Raw genomic sequence first — 21,410 nt, forward strand, 5'->3', positions numbered from 1 at the left:
TTGTATCACCCAGCGGTTCCAGAATCCATCTTCCAAGGGATGTTGTGACCTAGAATAAAACGAAAGCTTATGTGTGGTACAGTAAAAAATGCACTAATATTGATACCCTTACTTGAGGATCGATATATTGGTTGTAGTATTCACGGAAAGGCACACTCCAGTAACCCATTAAACTGTCCAGTTTTGATCTATAGCTCTCTTCATTTGGCTGATGAAACAGATCTCGGAGGTGACAAACATAAATTGAAATCTCAAGAGATTTAGGGTTTTCAGAAGAAGTTCCCTTCAAATGGTCTTGTAACCACCTCTTAGCAGCATTTATCACATGATTCCAGCACTTCACCACCTTCACCCCTGGCAAATTGTTCTCAATAGCCTTGCCCAATGCAGTTTTACTGTCCACCACAATCGGTATTGGTGATTGCAATTTCTGCAAGGACGGTAACTGTGTTTTCATATGGCTCATCATAATTTCATGTGCAGATTGGTACTTTCTTTCATGGATAAGGAATGCTGCTGGAATAACTGGACTTGACTGAAACAAGACATGCCGAAACAAAAATGCAGAGACATATAAATGCCCTAGTTGAAACGTTGTATCATATGAAAATAGGACTGGCTTAGGACAATAGTTTAATGAAATCAAGTTGTCCAGTTGCTGAAAAAGATCTTTGAACCCACATACTACAACCAAATCAGGAAACGTGTCTATTTTTAACACATAGTCTTCAAGGTCTGCAGCCAATACATGCAAAGTAACTATTGCATCATGGCTTAATCTGGTTAACTGCCTCTCCTTCGCTTGAGCATTCCTGATTTGTTTTATATTCCTTGGGACCAACACTGGTTGATGAAGACTGGAGCAACTAGCCTTTGAAACCAACTCTTTGTATGCATTTGCAGGTGATTGATTGATTTTACCCTCCTCTAGCAACAAAGATGGGCATGTTCTGTAGTACACTTTTGACTGCTTTGAGTTTCCATGTGGAAACTGAACTGCAATGCTGTGATCACCCAGGTAATGGACCAAGTTAGATTGTTGGTGTTATCTAACAATGAGTACGCTAAGCGTTTAAAAGACTTGTCTTTACCATGTGGTGTAACACAAATATAGTGAACCTTCTTAACAACTGGACCTCCACCAGGAAGTTTCCTTTACCATGTGGTGTAACACAAATATAGTGAACCTTCTTAACAACTGGACCTCCACCAGGAAGTTTCTTTGTGCCATTCTGATACCAGCGATATTGGTCAGATTTCCAGTCCTCTGTGTATGTACAAACCACCATGATAAAGAACATAAAATAGCTAACTGCTATGTACTATTACACTAAGGGCTCTTGTTAATATGTACACTCAGCCATTTTCATTAGTCTATCTGGTTAAGCCACTTTTGGCATGCTATATGTAGCTAGCTAACACATATTTGCTAGTATACCAGCTAAGCATAAAAAAGCAAGTTGGCTTGATCTCTACAAGATAAAAGAAAACATGTTAATTGGATCAATACTCATTGAAACGCCTATACTGAACAGAAGCTTACTTTCCTGGATCACACTTGTAGGCTTGAAAATATATACCTCCCCTCCCTTAGGCTGAACTGGTGGAAATGAAGTCACATGTGTCTTGACGGCACTATCAGTATCTGGCCCTGGACTCATATCAGCAGCAAGTTTTAACCATCTAATGACTTCCTGTATTGGCAAATCTTCATTCTTGTCCACTGCGAAACACACAATCTTGTCCATCTTCGGTTGCTCTCACTAAGCAATCCGAGGAAGCAATTGCTCTTTGGTTGCACGTGGAATGCGCAATGAAAAGCACGTGCGCCTGCCGCCGGTCTGGTCCATAAAATAGACTCCTAAACACTTAGGAACTTCCGGTCTGGTCCGTAAAATAGACACAGCCGCTTTTTTTTTTAAATAACAATTGAAAAAAATCTTTACCTCAAGGGCACTCCCCATACACTACCACACTTTGTTCATTTCTGCAATATGTCTCCAGTGCTCTAGGCCCAAAATGAAACTGTTTATGTGTCTGGTCGATACAATGTGCTTTAAAAAGAAGTAACAATGTTACAAATTCTGGATGTACGTAATTTCCATTATATATTACTGGCTACTCCGTCATGTAACACGTTATATCACTTGTTACTGCAAAGTAATATTATTACAATATTATTACATAATGCATTACCCCCAATTAAATCTGTTAGTAGTGTACCAACCACATTGTAGTACTATATGAAGGGTTTATCCTCATTTTTGGATGAAAACATAATAGTACCCCTGGGGCACAACTCTTATGTATTTTTCATGTTTTGTATTCTGTACATGCAGGCTGAGATTTTGTAGTCAGCTGATTCGGCTCACTTGTCAGCAGAAAAGCTGCCAATCTCCCTCCACTTCAAGGTACAGCTGTTTAAGGACTATGTACACATGTTACACAAAGAGATTGTGTTATGATATAATAGAGGAGGGTATAGGTGTCCTCCACCATTGACCTAACCAGTTTGAGGTAACTACAATAGAATTCCATAAACAATTTTAATACTCTAATAGAACAGTCAACAAGTCTAATAGTACATCATTACAATATTACTTGTTGAAATTTGAGTCAGTTACTGATGTCACTGCAGTATGCAACTCAGGACCAGCCTTATAAGGGGAAGCTAATTTAGGCCCCCAAACCTACTAAATCCAGGACCCCACAAACCTCAAAGAGTAAAACGTGTATCTTATGAATAACTTTACACAACACAACATAAAGTCATGTCTTCAAAGTCTCTTGCTTGCTGGTGGTGTCATCCAGTCCATCATCTAGTACTTCCACTACTGGATCACTTCTTAGTGGGGAGATTAGTAAATAATATAATTGTAAAGTGTGTTGTGTGTATATGTGAGAGAAAAGTGTTCTCACTTTGTGGATTTAAAACTGTCTGTCCGAGTGTGAAGGTATATAACTGACACATATAGTGTACTAGTTGTATGTAGTAAAGAACTGTTTTACTCAGTACTTAGTGGAGCAAGGGAAAAGGGAATAGTTAAAAAGTTACTTACTTCCAAAAAACTAAATTTTCCTTCTACTTGTTTGTTAACTTTTTAATACATAATTATGACAAATACACCAGCTCATACCACCTTAAAAGGAAGAATGGTGCCAGAAATGTCATAAAAGTAATTTTGTGTCAGAACGCGTGTCCCAACAACCAGTTGTATAATGGAAAGGAAGGTGACAATTACACTTTGTTTTCAGCTATGCTCTGCCCTTTACACAGCATTGCAAATGAAGAACAGTACAAGAAGTGTCCCTGCAATCAATCCAGTTGTTACTGAAAATATGGTGATGAGCATAATAGCCAACACTGCCACAGGGAAGTTACATCACACTATCAAATTGACACCTTGTGTTGTCAGTGATAATAACTGTAACACAAATGAGGACAAGAGCAAGTCCATGATGTGTGTATTATATGTATTGTGGTTGGTGAAAGTTAAGGCACATGTCAGGACAAAACTATGACATTGTAGAACAGTGAAGAAATCAAGCCTGTAGCTAGCCCTATCCATTGTTGAGTTATGCTTGACTGGAGGAATCAGTTAGTCAGTCAGCATAAAATTCTGTTAAATAGAAACTTTTTGGAAGGGTTTGGAGCTGGTTAAAAGTTACGACAATGAACTATTGTATTTTGGAGGCTCCGGATACATTTCGACAACATAGTCAGCTTACTACATGGTATTGCTTTTATTGTCCCTAGTTCAGCAGGCTTTAAAGTGAAAATAATAGAATAACTCACGTGCTCAATCCCGCTTTTTTTTGTCCTGCTAGAATTTGAATGTGTGAAAAAGTTTCCCGCTCCTTCCTCCAGTCACAAAGTAGACAAAGAAGGACCCAGAAGGTTAATTACAACGCTTTCACCTTGAAAAGGATAGTTTGAAAGCTCCAGGATGGTCGTAGCAATGTTCGTCAGTTAGAAAGGCGGCCGGGCAACTCTGGAATGAAGTACCATAAAATTTGGTCAGGGCTCACCGTCTCAGACAAGCCCATTATCAACCGAGGGTCGCCTGCCAAAATGGCGGTTCCATATACACGAGGAGCCCGGCTAAGGCAGGGTCCTACGCGTGCTGCGGTGCTGACTGCCTCACTGGGCGGGCCCAAGAGCAGCTTAGTCAGCATTATAAGATGCCTCAGTGTTTGGATAATGACGGCCAGGATCTTGCCTAACAGGCATACCCTTTTATAGCCGTGGGCTGCAAATGGTGAAAATTATCTGTAATATTATGGTGTGATGGGCCTTGGTCCATACCAATTAAGGCATACATATACATAATTACCCTAAGGATGACTGGATATTATCAGCTTAGGCTGTATATTGGCTCTACGTGTTGAGAAATGGTAGCTGAGGTGTATAATGTGTGATTATGAACTCATAAATTAGTTATTAGCATATTGTGTATGTGGCTAGCGTACCATATACTGTACCATGCAATAAAAGCAGTATTCTCGGACAAAAACTACGTATGTCCCAAAGCTATGGTAAGCTACATAAGCTGTGTCAGTTCAAAGGTACAGGCAGGTTTAAAAATATCACAGCAAGAACTCCAAAGTTCGGAGGCATAGTTGGCAGCCTGCCTCAGCCTTGTAAGCTGTAGAAGGACTAATAGCTGCTGTCAAGATTGAGTTGAACCACTGTGTATAGTAGTATATTTGAAGTTATGTGGAATGTTACATCAGTACTGTGGAATGTTACATCAGTACTGTGGAATGTTACATCAGTACTGTAAAGTGCATTCTTGTGTTTTTTCATCAACACAACCAAGTACCATTCTTTTGCAAGAAAGAGAGAGAGAAAAAAAGTTTAGGCATGTGTATACTACAGATACCAGTTGGGGATACCAAAGACGGTTTAGTTTTCGCATACTGTACAGAACAAGTGTGGTCCTTGTAGCAACATAGCTCTCATTATTATGTTGTTGTGAAACAGGAGTGCTTCACTAAAATGGTATTTGGATATACAGTAGATACTTGATTATCCAAACAGTGTGAATGACTGCTTTATTTGAGTATCTTTACACTTGCTGTATAAGCAAATGTGCCAGACAAATTCACTTATCTGAACACATTTGTGGCTGAACTGGCACACGGGTGTTCGGATAATGGAGAACCTTAATATCTGTGTTGAGTGAAGCATTATTACGTACTAATGTAGCAATGGTGTTGATTTAAATACCAATGTTTTTTATTAATCATGCCATCATTTTAATATTGTACAGGCTTATTTGGCAAATAAATGTGGTTACCAAGTAACCATTTACATTGACAGATCTTCCTGTGATTAAAAATCCAGGTTATAAATTTGACAGGTTGTCATTTGGTATCATTTCAGGCTCAACTGTGTAGAGCCAAGGTTTAGTGTACATGGTGTACTCACTGAGTGAGGAGGTGACTAATCTCTATTTCCAGATAACAGTGATTTACTTTAGGGCACACTAACACCCTCGTATCTGTTTCCTTTTAGTGCCAACCACGTAAGATTAAGATGTATGTATGTGTGTACACAAATCAAGAACCTTGTATACTTTGTTTTGTGGTGTTACAATTAGTTTCACGTTTACGTTTCAAAGAAATTATTAGCTGTACCTGTAGACCCCATGAGGTCCCAAAGGTACTTTTGAGACTGAGTTTCTGGTCATATCTCATCTTGCATGTCCACCGCTTCAACAATTTTAGGCAACTGGACCTATCAGTGGCATATTATAATTATGGCCACGTGTCTTTGTGGTGAGGAACATGTGGATTAGAATGGAGGTGTGGTGTGTTAAGACTACGTTGTTTTCTCTTTGGGCTAGTCATGTGCCATATTGTTAAGGAGGTCAGGAATACCGCTTACTGCATGCAGATGCATGATGGGATCAAACTACAAAGCTTTGGTAGGACTCATGGGAAAGGAAAGCTAAGGATACTCCAATATGATGTATATCTTAACCTGACGGCTGACCATGGGTCAGCATTTGCCTAGACACTTCTGAAGTGATTAATGAGATGATATTACCTGTTGCTAGGTGTTCAACATACATGCCCTTATAATTGGTCACAATTAATAGTTTTACACTATCATTGAGATAGAGGTGTATTGCTTCTTGACAGTTCCAACCCATATGCATGTATGGCCATACAGCAGTTTAGCATGGCACTGAAGATCCGTATGATTATGTTATTCCCATTCACCATGGAAACTCCAAGCCTAATGCTGTTGTGTTTTTCCTGATCTGCTCAGTGGAAATTTGTAAATGATTGTGTTTTGGGAGTGATAAGTAAATTGTTAGTAAATTCCTCCCTTGTATATGAGTTTGTTAAACCCATTGCCAATCAGTGCTGTTCGTAACATATTAGGGCTAGCACTATATAGTACCCTAAACCATTTGCAGGGTAAAATCTTCAGTGTAAAGGCACTGCTCTTATGAATGACAGGGCCCTAGAGGCTTCTACCAATCTATTTTATCTCTGGAAAGGGACAAACCCTTATAAAAATCCTTTAGTCCCAGAATTCTAATGTAATATTGCTTATAGGATCAAGACACACGGTAGTGTGTCGTGCGGCCCAAGAAGCCGGCGCACAACACCCGTGAGTATATTGACAGGAAGAAAGAAAACGCAATTTTTGCACTTCCGTAGCTCTGTGATGCCTTGATGAAACAAGACGATTTTTGCTGTGGACATTCCCTCCACCTTCAGCACTCCACATTCCAAATTTGAGCGAAATCGCTTCAAGCGTTCCCGAGATATGCGACTTCAAAAATTGGCTTAGTTTCTTCGTTTTTTTTTTCTTTTTATTTTTCTTCCTCTTTTCGTACACTTACAAAAACTGCTATAAAACGCGGACGCAATATCTGATTGCCTTGAAATTTGATGAAAATCAAGAAATCAAAACACTGACCTTTGAGATGCTTATTGACGTTTGACAAATTAATATTTAACAAATGTAACTGATTCAACAAATTTGAATTTGTCGAAGTTATCTGTCATCAAAGTGCTATGGGACATCATATCACATTCTTATCATTTAAAAGGATTCCCAAAGTCTATAAAACAATCTAGCTAGTATAACTGTGTACTGTACTGAATTTCAGTTAACAGTTAATCATACTTTTACCTCTTGAATTAGTTTAGAGCTGCTACACACTAGGGGTTGGGACGAATATTGAAATTTACCTTCTAATATTCGCTAATAAAATGTTCAAACATTCGAAGCTTCGGTGTTAGCTTTCAAGTTACAGGTTTTCTTGTATTTATGCACATCCTTCTTAAGTTTTATCTTTCTAAACTTATTTAATAAGTTTATAAGCATTTGGAAAGTGTATAACAGCAGTACTGAATGACATGATCGATCGATTGCAAATGGGCATGTCCGCTATAGTACAATCATGCACAGGTAAACATCAACTAATGGCTAAAAGGACATTTTCCATGTATTATCTATCACCTTATAAGGTGCTTTAAGGCTGTAACTATGGTAGCAAGCTGAACTGCGATGGTTTTAAAGTGGGCGTGGCAGACGAAGATCGATCGCGAAGAGACGAACATTGATCACGCAAGAGGAATAAGCAGCTGTAATAAAGATAACGATGTTTATTTATAATTCTTTCGTAGACAATGAGTGCATTATGAAGCTTCGGAGGATACTTTTGTTATTCGAAGTTTACTTAACCAGTTAACCTTCAAACCCATGAAGCATTTTAAGCTTCATCCCAGCCCTACTACAAAATTCATCTTAATTAATGGTGGATTTCTTAATATTTCCTATGGGGTCATGTTCCCAGTATCATCAACACAAACATGTTCTACATGTTGACTGTTACTGTACACTGTCCAGCTACTCCTCACCACTTTGTTAGCTCTCACCTTTATTCATATTAAGAACCTCAGAAAATCTCATTTTGTGTAGGGCCTTACAATCACTAGTGAGGCCAGGCTTGTTTAGCAGATAATAGAGCACATCAAAGAGCACATCAAAAGGATAGGAAATGTAAACAAGTTTTGTGTTATGTGCCACTTCAACGGATCAGACAGTTTTGTGCTGAAGTACAGAAAATTAATGTTCTAAGTAACGTAAATAGTAACTACAGCAAGTGTTTGAGAGATTTTGGTGAGCTGTAGATTTTGTAACAAAGGGTACTGCGTTACTTTTGACTGTTACAAGTTGTACTTGTGTTTATAGTACCTTCATGTCTCCACTTCTTGCACAGCTGGTTACAGTTTTGAGACTTGTGATAAGCTAGATGTTTCACCAACACAACCTTTTACCATTGTGTTGTACTGCTGGAGCTTTAAACTTTTGCTAAAAATTGAATATCTCTGCCGTTTCTTTGATTAACTGTACCTGTTGTGCTATGATATTTCCTCAGGTTCTCTCTGGTAAATGGTAAGGAAGAAATTTAAAGTATGAATATATATTTGCACATTCAGCACATTTTGAGCCACTTTTCTCACTTCGATTTCTTATGTAAATTCCTTGAGCACTGGTACCATCCTATTTCCCCCAATTTCTCACTCGAGTTTAAGTTTTATAATCATTGGTTAAGAAATTTTGTTGTTAAAATAATTTTTCTTTCTCTTTGATACAGTGTACAAGCACAGCTGGTGTAACGAAGTGTTTGTGACATTTCCAATAGAAATGTATGTATTATGTGACATCTCATTAGGCCACTCCAAATAATTTATCTGTTTCCCGTCCTGGACTAGTCCAGGCATATTTGCATGCTGGTGGGTGGTCCATTTCCATTATGGGGCATTACCCTCAAATGTCACATGTTTGATTCACTATTTGGTAATAAAGTTTGGGGTTCACTGCTAAGTCAGCAGATAAAATGAGGTGTGGTGTGTAATAGTGTAAGTAAAGTACATCACTTAAAGACTTAGTTAGCTCTTGTTTATCAACACACAGATCCTTCTAATGATGTTAGGAAGGTGTGGGCAGTAGTCAAGAAGGATTCGTACATATAAAAATACAATGGTGTAACGGACAGATGACAGTCACAACGGTTCAAGGCATTGCTGATGAGTATGATAAGAAGAATATTGTGAAAGTGTGTTAGACATTAATGGGTCATTTGATCTCATGTGATGTGTATAAAACCTCTTTATAACGGACACTTTGTGACCAATAAATTTTGACCATACTTGGTAATTCTTAAAAATGTGTAAGACTAGACCCATTGGTACCAAAATAATATTTTATTGTGATCTTGATTTGTAGTGTGTACTTTGAACTGTAGAATAAGTAAACACTTTGTGAGAGTGTTTGTGTTGTAGGAGCACTGTAGTGTGGTCACATCTTACTCTCTGTATACTGCTTGTAAATAGAGCAAAAATAATTTACATGTCACATCATGGTAGTGAACCAATGTACGTATTGTGGTCTATGATGGTGAAAAGTACACATAGAACAGTAATGGGTGCTTCTTCCAAGGTGACAGATTCCTTTATCTGGTAAACAGTATAACTGGTGAGATAGTCCTTAATAGATACTGTACAGATTAATGGCTCTAAATTATATGTGACCGAATTTGCGAAAACCATCAGATCTACGCACAATAGTACTTTTGTAGTATGGAGTGTTAGTTACCGACCAGTAAGGAGATTACATCTTGCATAATTTTTTCCTGCAACCAATGTTTTTACCCATTGTTCTTTTAATACGTTTTCCAATGGATAGATCCTTGGCATCACTGTGTTTACCTGTTCATAGTTGATAGTGAATTCAATAATCATTGTTTCATCTCCATGTACAAGAGGGTTTCTGAGTTACAGACTTTTGTTTACATTGTGGTGATGAAAGAATTTACCAACAATGTTTCTTTGATGAATTTGCTTGAATACAGAAACATGCCTTGGGCAAAACCCCAATGGGCCAATTAAGATTCAACGCTGTATGTTGTTGTATCAGTAAGTTATGTTGGTATTGTTTAAGTGTCTGTAGATTATTTTCTCGATGGTTTCTATTTATTTGCTCATCTGACTGTCTAGTACTGTGTTTCCAGCACAGCTCAACTTATGAAACTGAAACTTAGCCAATCCGTTCCTCTGTCCCTGTAGACAACAAAGAACAAATTTTGAAGGGATATCAACATTTTTCTAAAATTAGGTCACATAATATTTTATTGTATCCTTAAATATTGAATGTGCAGAGTAAGAAATAACATCCCGACACTGGACAATTTCTGATCAATTACACCAGTTGTCGGGTAGTAATTGAATTTGTCCTTTCAAAGTGTATCAGAGTTTAGTGTATGATATCAGGCTAGGAGGGAGGATAGTGGTATTGGCATGTAAGTTGAGTGTTGCTGGTTTGTGGTGACCCATACCCAAGGTAGACTCTGAGGTTGACAGGTGACAATGTTGTACCAGACTACTTGTCTCATTTACCTGTAGTAATTGCAGTAATAAAATGTACTTATCACCTGTTAGCCATTTGTATCTTTTACTGGTCATATTCACCTGTACATTCAGCTTTTATGTGACTGTATCAACGTACAAGAATCCCACATGTTTGTACAAGCCTAATTTTAAATGTGTTAAACATAATGGGATGAAATATTTATGAACTATAAAAAATATCCATAAGCTTTTGAGTAGACAGCTGCCATTTTCTGTGACCATTTTTGGCTAGTGTCATATTGTCATAATGTCATTTTTGGCTAGTGTCATTTCCATTATGGGGCATTACCCTCAAATGTCACATGTTTGATTCACTATTTGGTAATAAAGTTTGGGGGTTCACTACTAAGTCAGCAGATAAAATGAGGTGTATTAAAGACTTGTTTATCAACACACAGATCCTTCTAATGATGTTGTCAATGACAAGGAAGGTGTGGGCAGTAGTCAAGAAGGATTCGTACATATTAGAATACAACAGTGTAACGGACGGAAGACAGTCACAACAGTTCAAGGCATTGCTGACGAGTATGATAAGAAGAAGATTGTGAAAGTGTGTAAGAAAGTAATGGATCATGTGATCTCATGTGATATGTGAATAACCTCTTTATAATGGACACTTTGTGACCACGAAATTTTGGTTGTTCTTAAAATGTGTGAGGCTAGACCTGTTGGGACCAAAATTATATTTTACTGTGCTCTTAATTTGTAGTTTGAGTAATTTGAACTGTAGAATAAGTGAACACTTTTTGATAGTGTTTGTGTTGTAGGAGCACTGTAGTGTGGTCACATCTTACTCTCTGTATACTGCTTTTTAATAGAGCTAAAATAATTTACATGACACCTCATGGTAGTGAACCAATGTATTGTGGTCTATGATGGTGAAAAGTACACATAGAACAGTAATGGGTGCTTCTTCCAAGATGACAGATTCCTTTATCTGGTAAACAGTATAACTGGTGAGATAGTCCTTAATAGATACTATACAGATTAATGGCCCTAAATTATATGTGACCAAATTTGCAACAACCGTCAGATCTACATACAATAGTACTTTTGTAGTATGGAGTGTTAATTACTGATCAGTAAGGAGATTACATCTTATGTAAATTTTTTCTGGAATTAACCTACTGTATGTTTTTACCCATCGTTCTTTTGATGTGTTTACCAATGGATAGATCCTTGGCATCACTGTGTTTGCCTGTTCGTAGTTCATAGTGAATTCAAAAATAATTGTTTCATCTCCATGTACAAGAGGATTTCTGAGTTACAGACTTTTGTTTGCAATGTGGTGATGAAAGAATTTACCAACAATGTTTCTTTGGTGAATTTGCTTGAATACAGAAACATGCCTCGGGCAAAAACCGAACGAGCCAATTAAGATACAATACTGTATGTTGTTTTATGAGTAAGTTATGATGATATTATGTAAGTGTCTGTAGATTATTTTCTTGATGGCTTCTATTTATTTGCTCGTCCGACTGTCTAGTACTGTGTTTCCAGCACGGCTCAACTTATGAAACTGAAACTTAGCCAATCCATTTCTCTGTCCCTGTAGACAACAAAGAACAAATAAAATGAAAATTTGAAAAAAGTGCGGATATCAAAAGTTTTCTAAAATTAGTTATTGTGTCCTTAATTTTGAATGTGCGGAGTAAGAAATAACATACAGACACTGGACAACCTCTGGTCAATTACACCAGTTGTCAGGTAGTAATTGAATTTGTCCTTTCAAAGTGTATCAGAGTTTAGTGTATGATATCAGGCTAGGAGGGAGGATAGTGGTATTGGCATGTAAGTTGAGTGTTGCTGATTTGTGGTGACCCATACCCAAGGTAAACTCTGAGGTTAACAAGTGACAATGTTGTACCAGACTACTTGTCTCATTTATCTGTAGTAATTGCAGTAATAAAATGTACTTATCACCTGTTAGCCATTTGTATCTTTTACTAGTTATATTCACCTGTACATTCAGCTTTTATGTGACTGTATCAACTTACAAGAATCCCACATGTTTGTACAAGCCTAATTTTAAATGTGTTAAACATAATAAGACAAGTATAAGAAAAAATTGGAATTTTAAATTAAATTAGGGACAGTGTATAATAAAAAGTACTGAAACAAGCTGGATCGGAGTAGTACGTAATGTCCTAATACTGTAAAACAATAAGAAGTGAATATCCCTACTGTGCATTGAGTGTAGCACAGTAGGGATATTCACTTCTTATTGTTTTACAGTATTTGGACATTACGTACTACTCCGATCCAGCTTGTTTCAGTACTTTTATTGCAGCATTATACGCTGTCCCTGATTTAATTTAGAATTCCAAATTTTTTCTTATACTTGTTTGTGAAGTTTTTTGCAAGCTCATGACCACTAAATATCTGCTGAGTTACTCACAGCACTATTATACTAGATTATGACTCATACAATAACAACTGATCAGTGGGCGTGGCTCTACATAAGCCTGCAGACAATAATGGATGTGGATTTGTGCATACCTATGGACTGATGAATGGGCATGGCTACCATATGTCTACAGACAGTAATTTATGTAAGTGGGCATGGCTCAGGAAAGAAACAGAGCTATGCTATGACGTGTAGTAACATGTCCATATTTAATTTAGCACGTCGGGTCAGACCCGAATAATCTGTAAAGCAGGACCTGGATGATCCGACTCGGTTTAACGTTGTTACTAAATAAACTATATTTATTGACTTACACATTGCTATACAGTTTGCTGCGAGTTGCTCTCACTGATCAATATCAACAGCGTCACGTACGCGTGTGTTCAAATAGTTTGATGCAATATACACTGGTATGGAAGCCATACTGTAGTCTATTAACACTCAGCGGTAGAACCTTGACTGATGGCCATGGTAAAGAAGGATTAAAGGTAAGACAATAGCACAAGCATTGTATGTTTATCAATATACCAAAGATTTTTTCTTAAGCAAACTAGAAACGTTTCTGCAAAAAAAAATCAAGGCTGTAGCTATAGCCACTTTTCCACTACGCTTGACTGAAGGCGTCAGGCAGGCAGGCAGTAGAAAATTCTGTTGAATAATTTTTTTCTAAATTGTGTAGCAACTTGATGCAAACGTTTCGGGTCAATCTGAAGACACTTTTGGGCTTGGTTTTACCCAACTAATACTGCCATGTCGTTGTGAGGAAAAATCGTGGCAGGTTTTTGGGTTATATTATATCACGGATCATGGACTAGTAAACTGGGCTTGAAACATGACTCTCAACTATGCTAGGGCAGATAATGTAATTTTGCAGTAAAGTTTTAAACAAGCTTCCTATTACTCTTAAAATACAAGTATAAGCTATTCAAGTATACAACACTTTTGTCCTCACAAACAAATAAGCTATTCAGTCTGATACAACAAGTAAACTAATGAATTGTTTATTTCACAGTTACATCATGAGTGTGCACTAAATAGAATAATTTTGTAGTGACAGCTAATGATGAGAACTGTCAGTCAACATACTGGTCCAACTGGATTGTGTCCAACACTACACACATGTAACCATATTAGGTTAGCTACACTACATGATGTACTGTATAACATCATAATATAGTTTTGTTGTTCCCTTCAGACACTAGGGAGTGTATTTGTGTACAGTCAATGGATGGACAATTATCTAGTGGTGAAGCACCTCGTACAGGCTCTGTCTTCTGTGCAAACCCTCCAGTGCCCAACTGGTAGACTTGATAATAATAGTAATATCTATTTATGAACAAGAAGTGTTTGGATTTGCTCGTTTCCTTCCCAACGTTCTCATACCTGGTCTGTGTTATGTGAAGAAGACCAACACCATGGTAACCATCAGTGGTGAAGGAGTTCTGGAGGCTTATACGTGAGTGTTGTTAGGGATGTGGTCATTACATCTCCATGGTGACTCTATAGGTACCGGGTACTGGTAGGGGCAACATCGGCTCCAACTAATCAGGAACCATCAACAATGACAGGAAAACTACCTCACACTGGAAAGATTAACAGTGAGTGGTGAAAACTATTGTATGCCTATAATTTATACCAATGATTATTCTTATCCTCCATTTATCCCTCTGTGTCTTTATCCATCCAACTCTCTCAAATATTTCATTCCTTGCCTTTTCAAGATTGCCTCTGAAAATATTTCCCATGTAAAAATTTGCTACACCTTACTATATGATTATTGTGTGTCATTATTTAGAGTGACTGGAACACCAACCTGGGAGAGAACGCAATAGACATAGATGTGTACAGCCCCATGTTGTGGGGTCCTGCGTGTATCCTTGTGTTAGGGGAGCGGTCCGTGTTTTGTTGTCGTGACAGTGGTAACCTACAGTGGATGATAAAACTGGACTACTCTCAATCTTGTCTCCACATCTATCATGTATCTGCTGCCAAAGAGGGTAGGTGGACTGTGAAGATTGTTTTTTATCAACTACAGTTAGTCTGGCCAGACTACTTGTAGTACCCATCAACTACAATGTAGTATTGTACTGATATGAGATGTTGCTAATATTCTGATTTCTGGTATTGGATAATATTTTCAAACAGATAAACGTAGCCAATCCAATATAATACTGCACATGTATCTTTCTGTAAATTTTACTAGAAATTTGATTAAAGGACCATGTGGTACTAGTAGTACTACAACAATAGTGTACAGTACTAATAACAACATTGTAATCTGCTACAGTATAGTATGATAGAACACATCTTCTTCATACACACACACACACACACACACACACACACACACACACACACACACACACACAGAGTCACACACACACACACACACACGCACACTGTCACACACAAACACTGTCACACACAAACACTGTCACACACAAACACTGTTACACACACACACTGTCACACACAACACTGTCACACTATACTTCACAAACAGTCATAATATCTTATCCTTTTACAGATGGAGACAGGAACATCAAGTTCATGATAGCCACACATTCCAACACTTTAATGGTATATGATAATGTCATGTTGCAGTGGACAGCTCAAGTAACTCATCCTCCGGTAGCTATAAGGACTGCTACCTTCGGGTGAGTATCCTAAAATATCCTATAACATGAGACATGTGGGTATGTATAATGAGCAGTTTATCTATGGGAGCTTAGCTGAACTATAACATTCTGATAGTATCCTAGAGTGTTCTATAGTATCCTATAATATCCTGTAGTGTACTGTAGTATGCTATCAGTATATCAGCACTATTTTCCAAATCTCTCAGGGGATGTAATAAACACATGGATGTTAGAGCTGTACCGATATGGGTTTTTGGCATGTACCGATATCCGATATGGATACCACCAAAAGAAGCCGATAACCGATAATCGATCTGATATTTGCATTACAAACCAAAGTCATAGTTAATCTATGCAAAAGTGTACATTACCTACTCTACAACAGCATGTAGATATATTCATTGTTCACTCTATGCCTGTGGTGATAGTGGCTTGGGTTTCTATTGTGCAATCCTGCAATTAGGCACCCACAAACATTTTTATGTATACTTCCATGGAACCTTAAACAGATATTTCTGCATTTCTTTGCATTTTATTGGTTTGTGCGAAGGCTGGTACGGGAGGTTTCCTTGTTTATCCTGTGACTGTTCTTTTATATTACAAAGGTACTATATAACTGCTTCATTTAAGACTGATAAGCTTTAATTTCCAGCAACAAACACTGGAATTGCGTATACTTGTATGGCATAGCGTTTGCTGTACAGTGAACAATTATCCACTGCCACTAAACAGCAACATGGATAACGTAGAAAACCATTATACAATCTGTGTATGTACAAACTACTGCTACTGTATAAATATCGGTAGTGATATCGGTATTCCTACTGTTCTGTACCGATACCGATATTGGTTTAAAAATGCCATATCGGTGGCCGATATTTTGGCCGATCTGATTATCGGTACAGCTCTAATGGATGTACTATCTCCAGAGCCATAGTTCCAGGCTTTGTCCCATTTTCTATAACAGGACCACGATTAGCACACAAACCGGGTATATAAAAAATGCATTTTGTCTAATTTGCACAAAACAAGCAGCGAATAGTGTAGTAACTTAGACAACATGTGGACCTTAGTACTGTTAGTCATTATAGCCTTATATAGCACACTGTATTGTTACCATAGTAATATAGGGTTACCAACCACGTGATCCATGAAGACTAGTTAATTTTAAAAAGCCAAGGAGCTTCTAGTCTAAATGTGCAAGAAGCCAGTCTTGAAATGTTGTAGATTGCTGGTAAAATCTGGATTAGTTAACAATAATGAAGATTATATTATTGAAATCTTGAAGTCTCACTTGAAATCTTAAAGGTTTCAAAATCTCGTCCCTGGTTTTGTCAATCCCTCGTCTAAATCAGTGGAGTATCGCTAGATGTAATACACTATTATGGTTGAAAAGAATTTATTGCTATCACTTTTGTACATCGAAAGTTCATCAAGAAGCAAGAAAGGCCAAGATGAACAGCAAATATCACCATAACTTTTGAATAAAGCACTTGCGGAACAATCCACACATTTCATTTGTTAAGTTCATCAAGAGAAGCCTAATAACACCTTGTGTTTAACCAATGAATGAACTCAATGAAGTATGTAGCAGCAGGAGCTTATGAGCTGCCGAAGGCGGTGAAGGAGCATGAAACTTACGCTACCTGCAGGGTGCCATCACAATCCAAATTGTTTGCTGAATATATAGGAAACTAAAATCTCGTTATTGGAAGCCGTATACGGAATTGCGCATGACGAAATATCAAGGGGGTAGTATCCCGAGCTCAGCCATAGCGGGCCGTGTTCATTGTCGAGGGGGCCTAAGTACATGACTGAACCGTTGCCAAAGCGTGTCACGCTTCAACAATGGGGAACACCAAGGCGTTACAGAAGAAGTACAGGGAGGCGACTGGCAGTGACCCATGGTGACAGTGAAGCGTACTCCTCTCCAACACTGGTTAGGCGACCTCTAGCATTTTGAACTGGTCTTCACTTCCACCTCAGCTACGGCAGCTGGGGCATTCTGACGCATGCCAATTACATAATATTCATGCGTGTCGTATCCAATATATTTCAAATGATGTGACGTAATTTGGATTGTGATGGGACCGAGTTTCATGCTCCTTCGCCGCCTTCGGTGGCTCATAAGCTCCTGGTAGCAGTTAAAGTGTTAGATCCCTAATATATACCAAGAGTATATAATGAGGATAGAGAGTGTTTAACTACACTATATGGTGTGAAAAATGAGCCTGTAAAGTTATATGGCATTGTTCAAACAACTTTCACCTACAGCTATGATATACACATGTGACTGTTCTATTGGAATATTCAATGTGACTGTTGTATTATGGTGACTGCTATATTAGAGTATCTCGAGTGGGTCTCAGCCAACTGGACTATACAACAATGTTGGGGTAGTTACTAGAAAATCATTACATATTATGATTTCTTGCAACTAAAACTATTTAGTTACAGTTACATATTACCCATAAAATAAAATAACTATAATAATATTACATATTATATTACTTTGTGTCCACAGCCTTAAGCTGTCACGCATGCAGCTGCCACAAGCTTATGTATCATGTGACATGACGTAAATAATTGTATTCAAGAGAAAGTAACTGGTAAATAAGCTTCTTCGTTAATTTTTGATTTGAGTTGGACTTCGTTACTGTGTTGTGGCTAGGCATTACTCAGTGGATTAGTAACTTTGTTACTTGTAGTAATAAAATTACTTAATATTCAAGTGGTTGCAGTAACTTCATTACTTAGGTAACCCGTGAGTAAAGTAACTTGAGTTATATTACTAGCTTCTATAGCATATTTCGTTATATTACTTAGTTATCATATTGCATAACTCATTACATAAGTAATGCATTACCCCCCAACACTGGCTATATGTGATAGGGCGTGGTTGTGGTATGCCATTGTTTCTCACTGTGCTACCAATAAGAAGTGTGTATTTTGCTACAAGTAGATGACTGGGTGTATTCAACTCAAATTTGGAATAGGAGGTGGCCTATCACAAGAGAGTGTCTACAACAAATATGGTTATTTTCTGCTCATGCACTATCGACCAACGAATGTAGTATTTCCCGTAAAATACACTTGTATGTGCTTTCTGCATGGCACTATTGTGCATCTTGATATCCTGGACATGAGAATATTAGCTGGTGGGGGGGGTCTTGGAGCATGCTCCCCTAGGAAATTTTTGAAAATTTTGGTGTAAATTAGGGCTCAAACGAATAGTGGTTTTTACTATTCGAATATTCTTTATTCACAACTACCGAATATTCGAATATTCTTTTTCAGCATTGGTATGGATGAGATATCAATAATCCTGCGGTTGTACAAGATGTCTCTTTAATACAATTCAGAATCAACATGATTTGATCACTTATGTCATAGATATGCTTATGTAGGATCAATAATGTCCATGTACTCTACACACTGATGTTATATATTTCCTTTGAAACGAATATTCTCCGAATATTCGAATAATAGAATATTTGTTCGAGCCCTAGTGTAAATATACTCAATTTTGGTGAAATTTTACTGTGATGTCATTGAATATTGACCATGCGAACTTTGGGATCAATTAGACATTTCCATTTCTCAAGCTTTAGGTATAAACCTGGGGGGGGGGGGGAAGGGGACCAGACCTGTTCCCCCCATCCCTTCCCTAGATTAACCCCTGCTGGAGTATACTATAATCAGTGTTCGGAGTAATACATTATGTAATATTATTACTTTTGTGGTAACTAAGTAATATAATAAAATACGCCATAAAATCAGGTAATATGACTCAAGTTACTTTACTTACAAATAACATGTTACCTAAGTAATATAGTTATTGTAATGATTCTAATATTAGGGTCATTCCATGTGAAATCACTGAGAAATTGTAGGGTCACCTCTCGGATTTCGACGAAACTTGGTGTGTTTTATAGTACCTATGGTGCTCATCACCCATACCAATTTTTAGCCTCATACACCACATACTTTTTGATTTATGACCACAAATATTTTGAACATTTCATGAAAAATTGGTCCGTCTTGAGTTACAAAATCAACTGTAGCTCACCACTGTGTTAATATTTTAAAATAAAATTTTCAGGGATTAAAGACTGTTCATTGATCTTTCAATTAATCCATAAACTATGGGATATCAATTTAATTAAGGTTCAAAAAAGTTCCATTAAAAACTTTAATCCTTAATATTTCAAAAAGTGCTGCTTCAAATTCTTTGAATTTTTTAGTAAATAATAATTAGGTTATGGTCTATTGTTGGTAAAATTTTTGTGGTGGGGCCACAATGGGTTCAAGAGATATAATTAAATATGTTGTGGTATGTAGTGGAATTTTGTAGTCTATTATTGCTATATGGGAGTGTACACCTCTAATAACCACTCCTGATAAGGCCATGCCAACTTTGTCTTACACAATGAAGGTGTCCAAGTACAGTGCAACCTGTATTAGTGACCACCTTTGTGCTGCAATTTATTTAGTTGTATAGTTTTCAAGTACAGCCAGCTTATATAACTTGCAAAGGTAGTACAATGACCAGCTAATGACACCGTGTCGGTTGTTCAATTGAGCATGTAGCAACATACCTACTGCTTACTTTGAGTATTGTAGCAATGAAGACTATTTGATACAACAGGGACGTTGCTTTCAACTCTCACGTACAATCCATGGTACCAGAAAACTGCACTCTTTTGTGCCAATCTCAGATAGCAGAGTGGAAATAAAATTTTACTCATAATCTGATGTTTTCAGGAAAGAGAGAGTTGCTCTAGCAAAGAATGAAGCTTCACCAGAATCGATTGCTGGATTTGTCACTTGTTGACATGAAGAGAATTGGTGGTTAGCTTGTGTGCTTCAAGTTTGCAGTGACACTGAGGAAGTGAAGCTGACATTTCTGTATCCACACGGTCCATCAAACTCGTTCGTACCCAGACCCCCAGAATATCCACACTATATCAATGGATGACATTCTAACTCTCGTAGACCCAAGGACAAGAAGTGGTTGTGCGAACTCTGACAAAAAAGAAATGACTTTTGCTACCAAACAGCATCACACTGTCACCACAGTAACAAACTTGTATTACCGGCAATCTGTTTATATATGCATACATTTAACTTGCAGTTGAATCAAAGAGTCTTGTGTGTCTGCAAACCTAAATCAGCAGAATGGGCTACAAGGTGTACAATATACTGCATGGGATATCTACTATTAGACAATGGTATGCAGCGTTTCGTTTGATGTGTGGAGGTCTCTTATTTGCGAAGAAACCTGGTATCAGGTGTCTTACTGGTAAGACACCGGACAGTTGTTTACAACCACAATGTGGCCCACAGTAATGCAATTAGCCTTTAGTGGACAATTAGTATTTCACACATCAGTAAACACCAAGCGATTGCAAGCAGATTATTACAAAGAAATTACACTCAGGTAGGCTGTTATCGTGGGTAGCTCAGCGGATTTATAGACCATCGTGGTAACTGGTTAATCAAAAAAGCCATTAATTCACTTTATGGCCTTTGCCATATTAAAGCATGCTCTGTAGACCAAGACAGCCATGCTGGCACTGCTATTCCCATTCGCTGCCATTCACACATATCCATAATGCCTCAAACATACTTTTTATCGACTTTACAGACTTTCACTTATTCACGCTTCATGGCATGCGCGACCTCACATCTTTTGCTCGCTGAAATACCCTCGGTGTTTACAATGGGAACTCTCTATACTAACTCACTGCTTCTACGCCATTGTCTAAAACACTTAGACACTCACAATAGGCGTCTTCGAGGATTTAAAAACCATTATTGATGTCACCTCAGGTTTTTAAATCACTATTGGGAGTGTCTAACTATTACATAGACACCCCACGCTGAAACTTTTGCAACTAATAGGTGAATGTCTGACAAGTATCCAC

General features: G+C 37.7%; 1 protein-coding gene across 8 annotated transcripts in view; it reads left to right on the forward strand.

The window, feature by feature from the left end:
• Window positions 1-2,339: 2,339 nt before the first annotated feature.
• The window catches only part of LOC136241414 (protein PTHB1-like), a 31,742-nt gene continuing 12,671 nt past the window's right edge, over window positions 2,340-21,410 (forward strand). For 2 of the 8 annotated variants that reach the window (XM_066032608.1, XM_066032613.1), the window contains exons 1-8: window positions 2,340-2,411; window positions 8,945-9,086; window positions 10,836-10,987; window positions 13,896-13,978; window positions 14,040-14,300; window positions 14,351-14,442; window positions 14,640-14,841; window positions 15,372-15,501. In XM_066032608.1, the coding sequence (XP_065888680.1) occupies window positions 14,697-14,841; window positions 15,372-15,501 (275 nt within the window). In that variant the 5' untranslated portion in view covers window positions 2,340-2,411; window positions 8,945-9,086; window positions 10,836-10,987; ... (2 more) ...; window positions 14,351-14,442; window positions 14,640-14,696. Of the gene's footprint in view, window positions 2,412-8,944; window positions 9,087-10,835; window positions 11,000-13,895; window positions 13,979-14,039; window positions 14,301-14,350; window positions 14,443-14,639; window positions 14,842-15,371; window positions 15,502-20,801; window positions 20,924-21,410 lie in introns of those variants that run through there. The other 6 variants (XM_066032609.1, XM_066032610.1, XM_066032612.1 and 3 more) reach the window with 6 other exon arrangements.

Source organism: Dysidea avara, chromosome 12 (assembly GCF_963678975.1).
Source record: "Dysidea avara chromosome 12, odDysAvar1.4, whole genome shotgun sequence".
NCBI classification, from domain to species: domain Eukaryota; kingdom Metazoa; phylum Porifera; class Demospongiae; order Dictyoceratida; family Dysideidae; genus Dysidea; species Dysidea avara.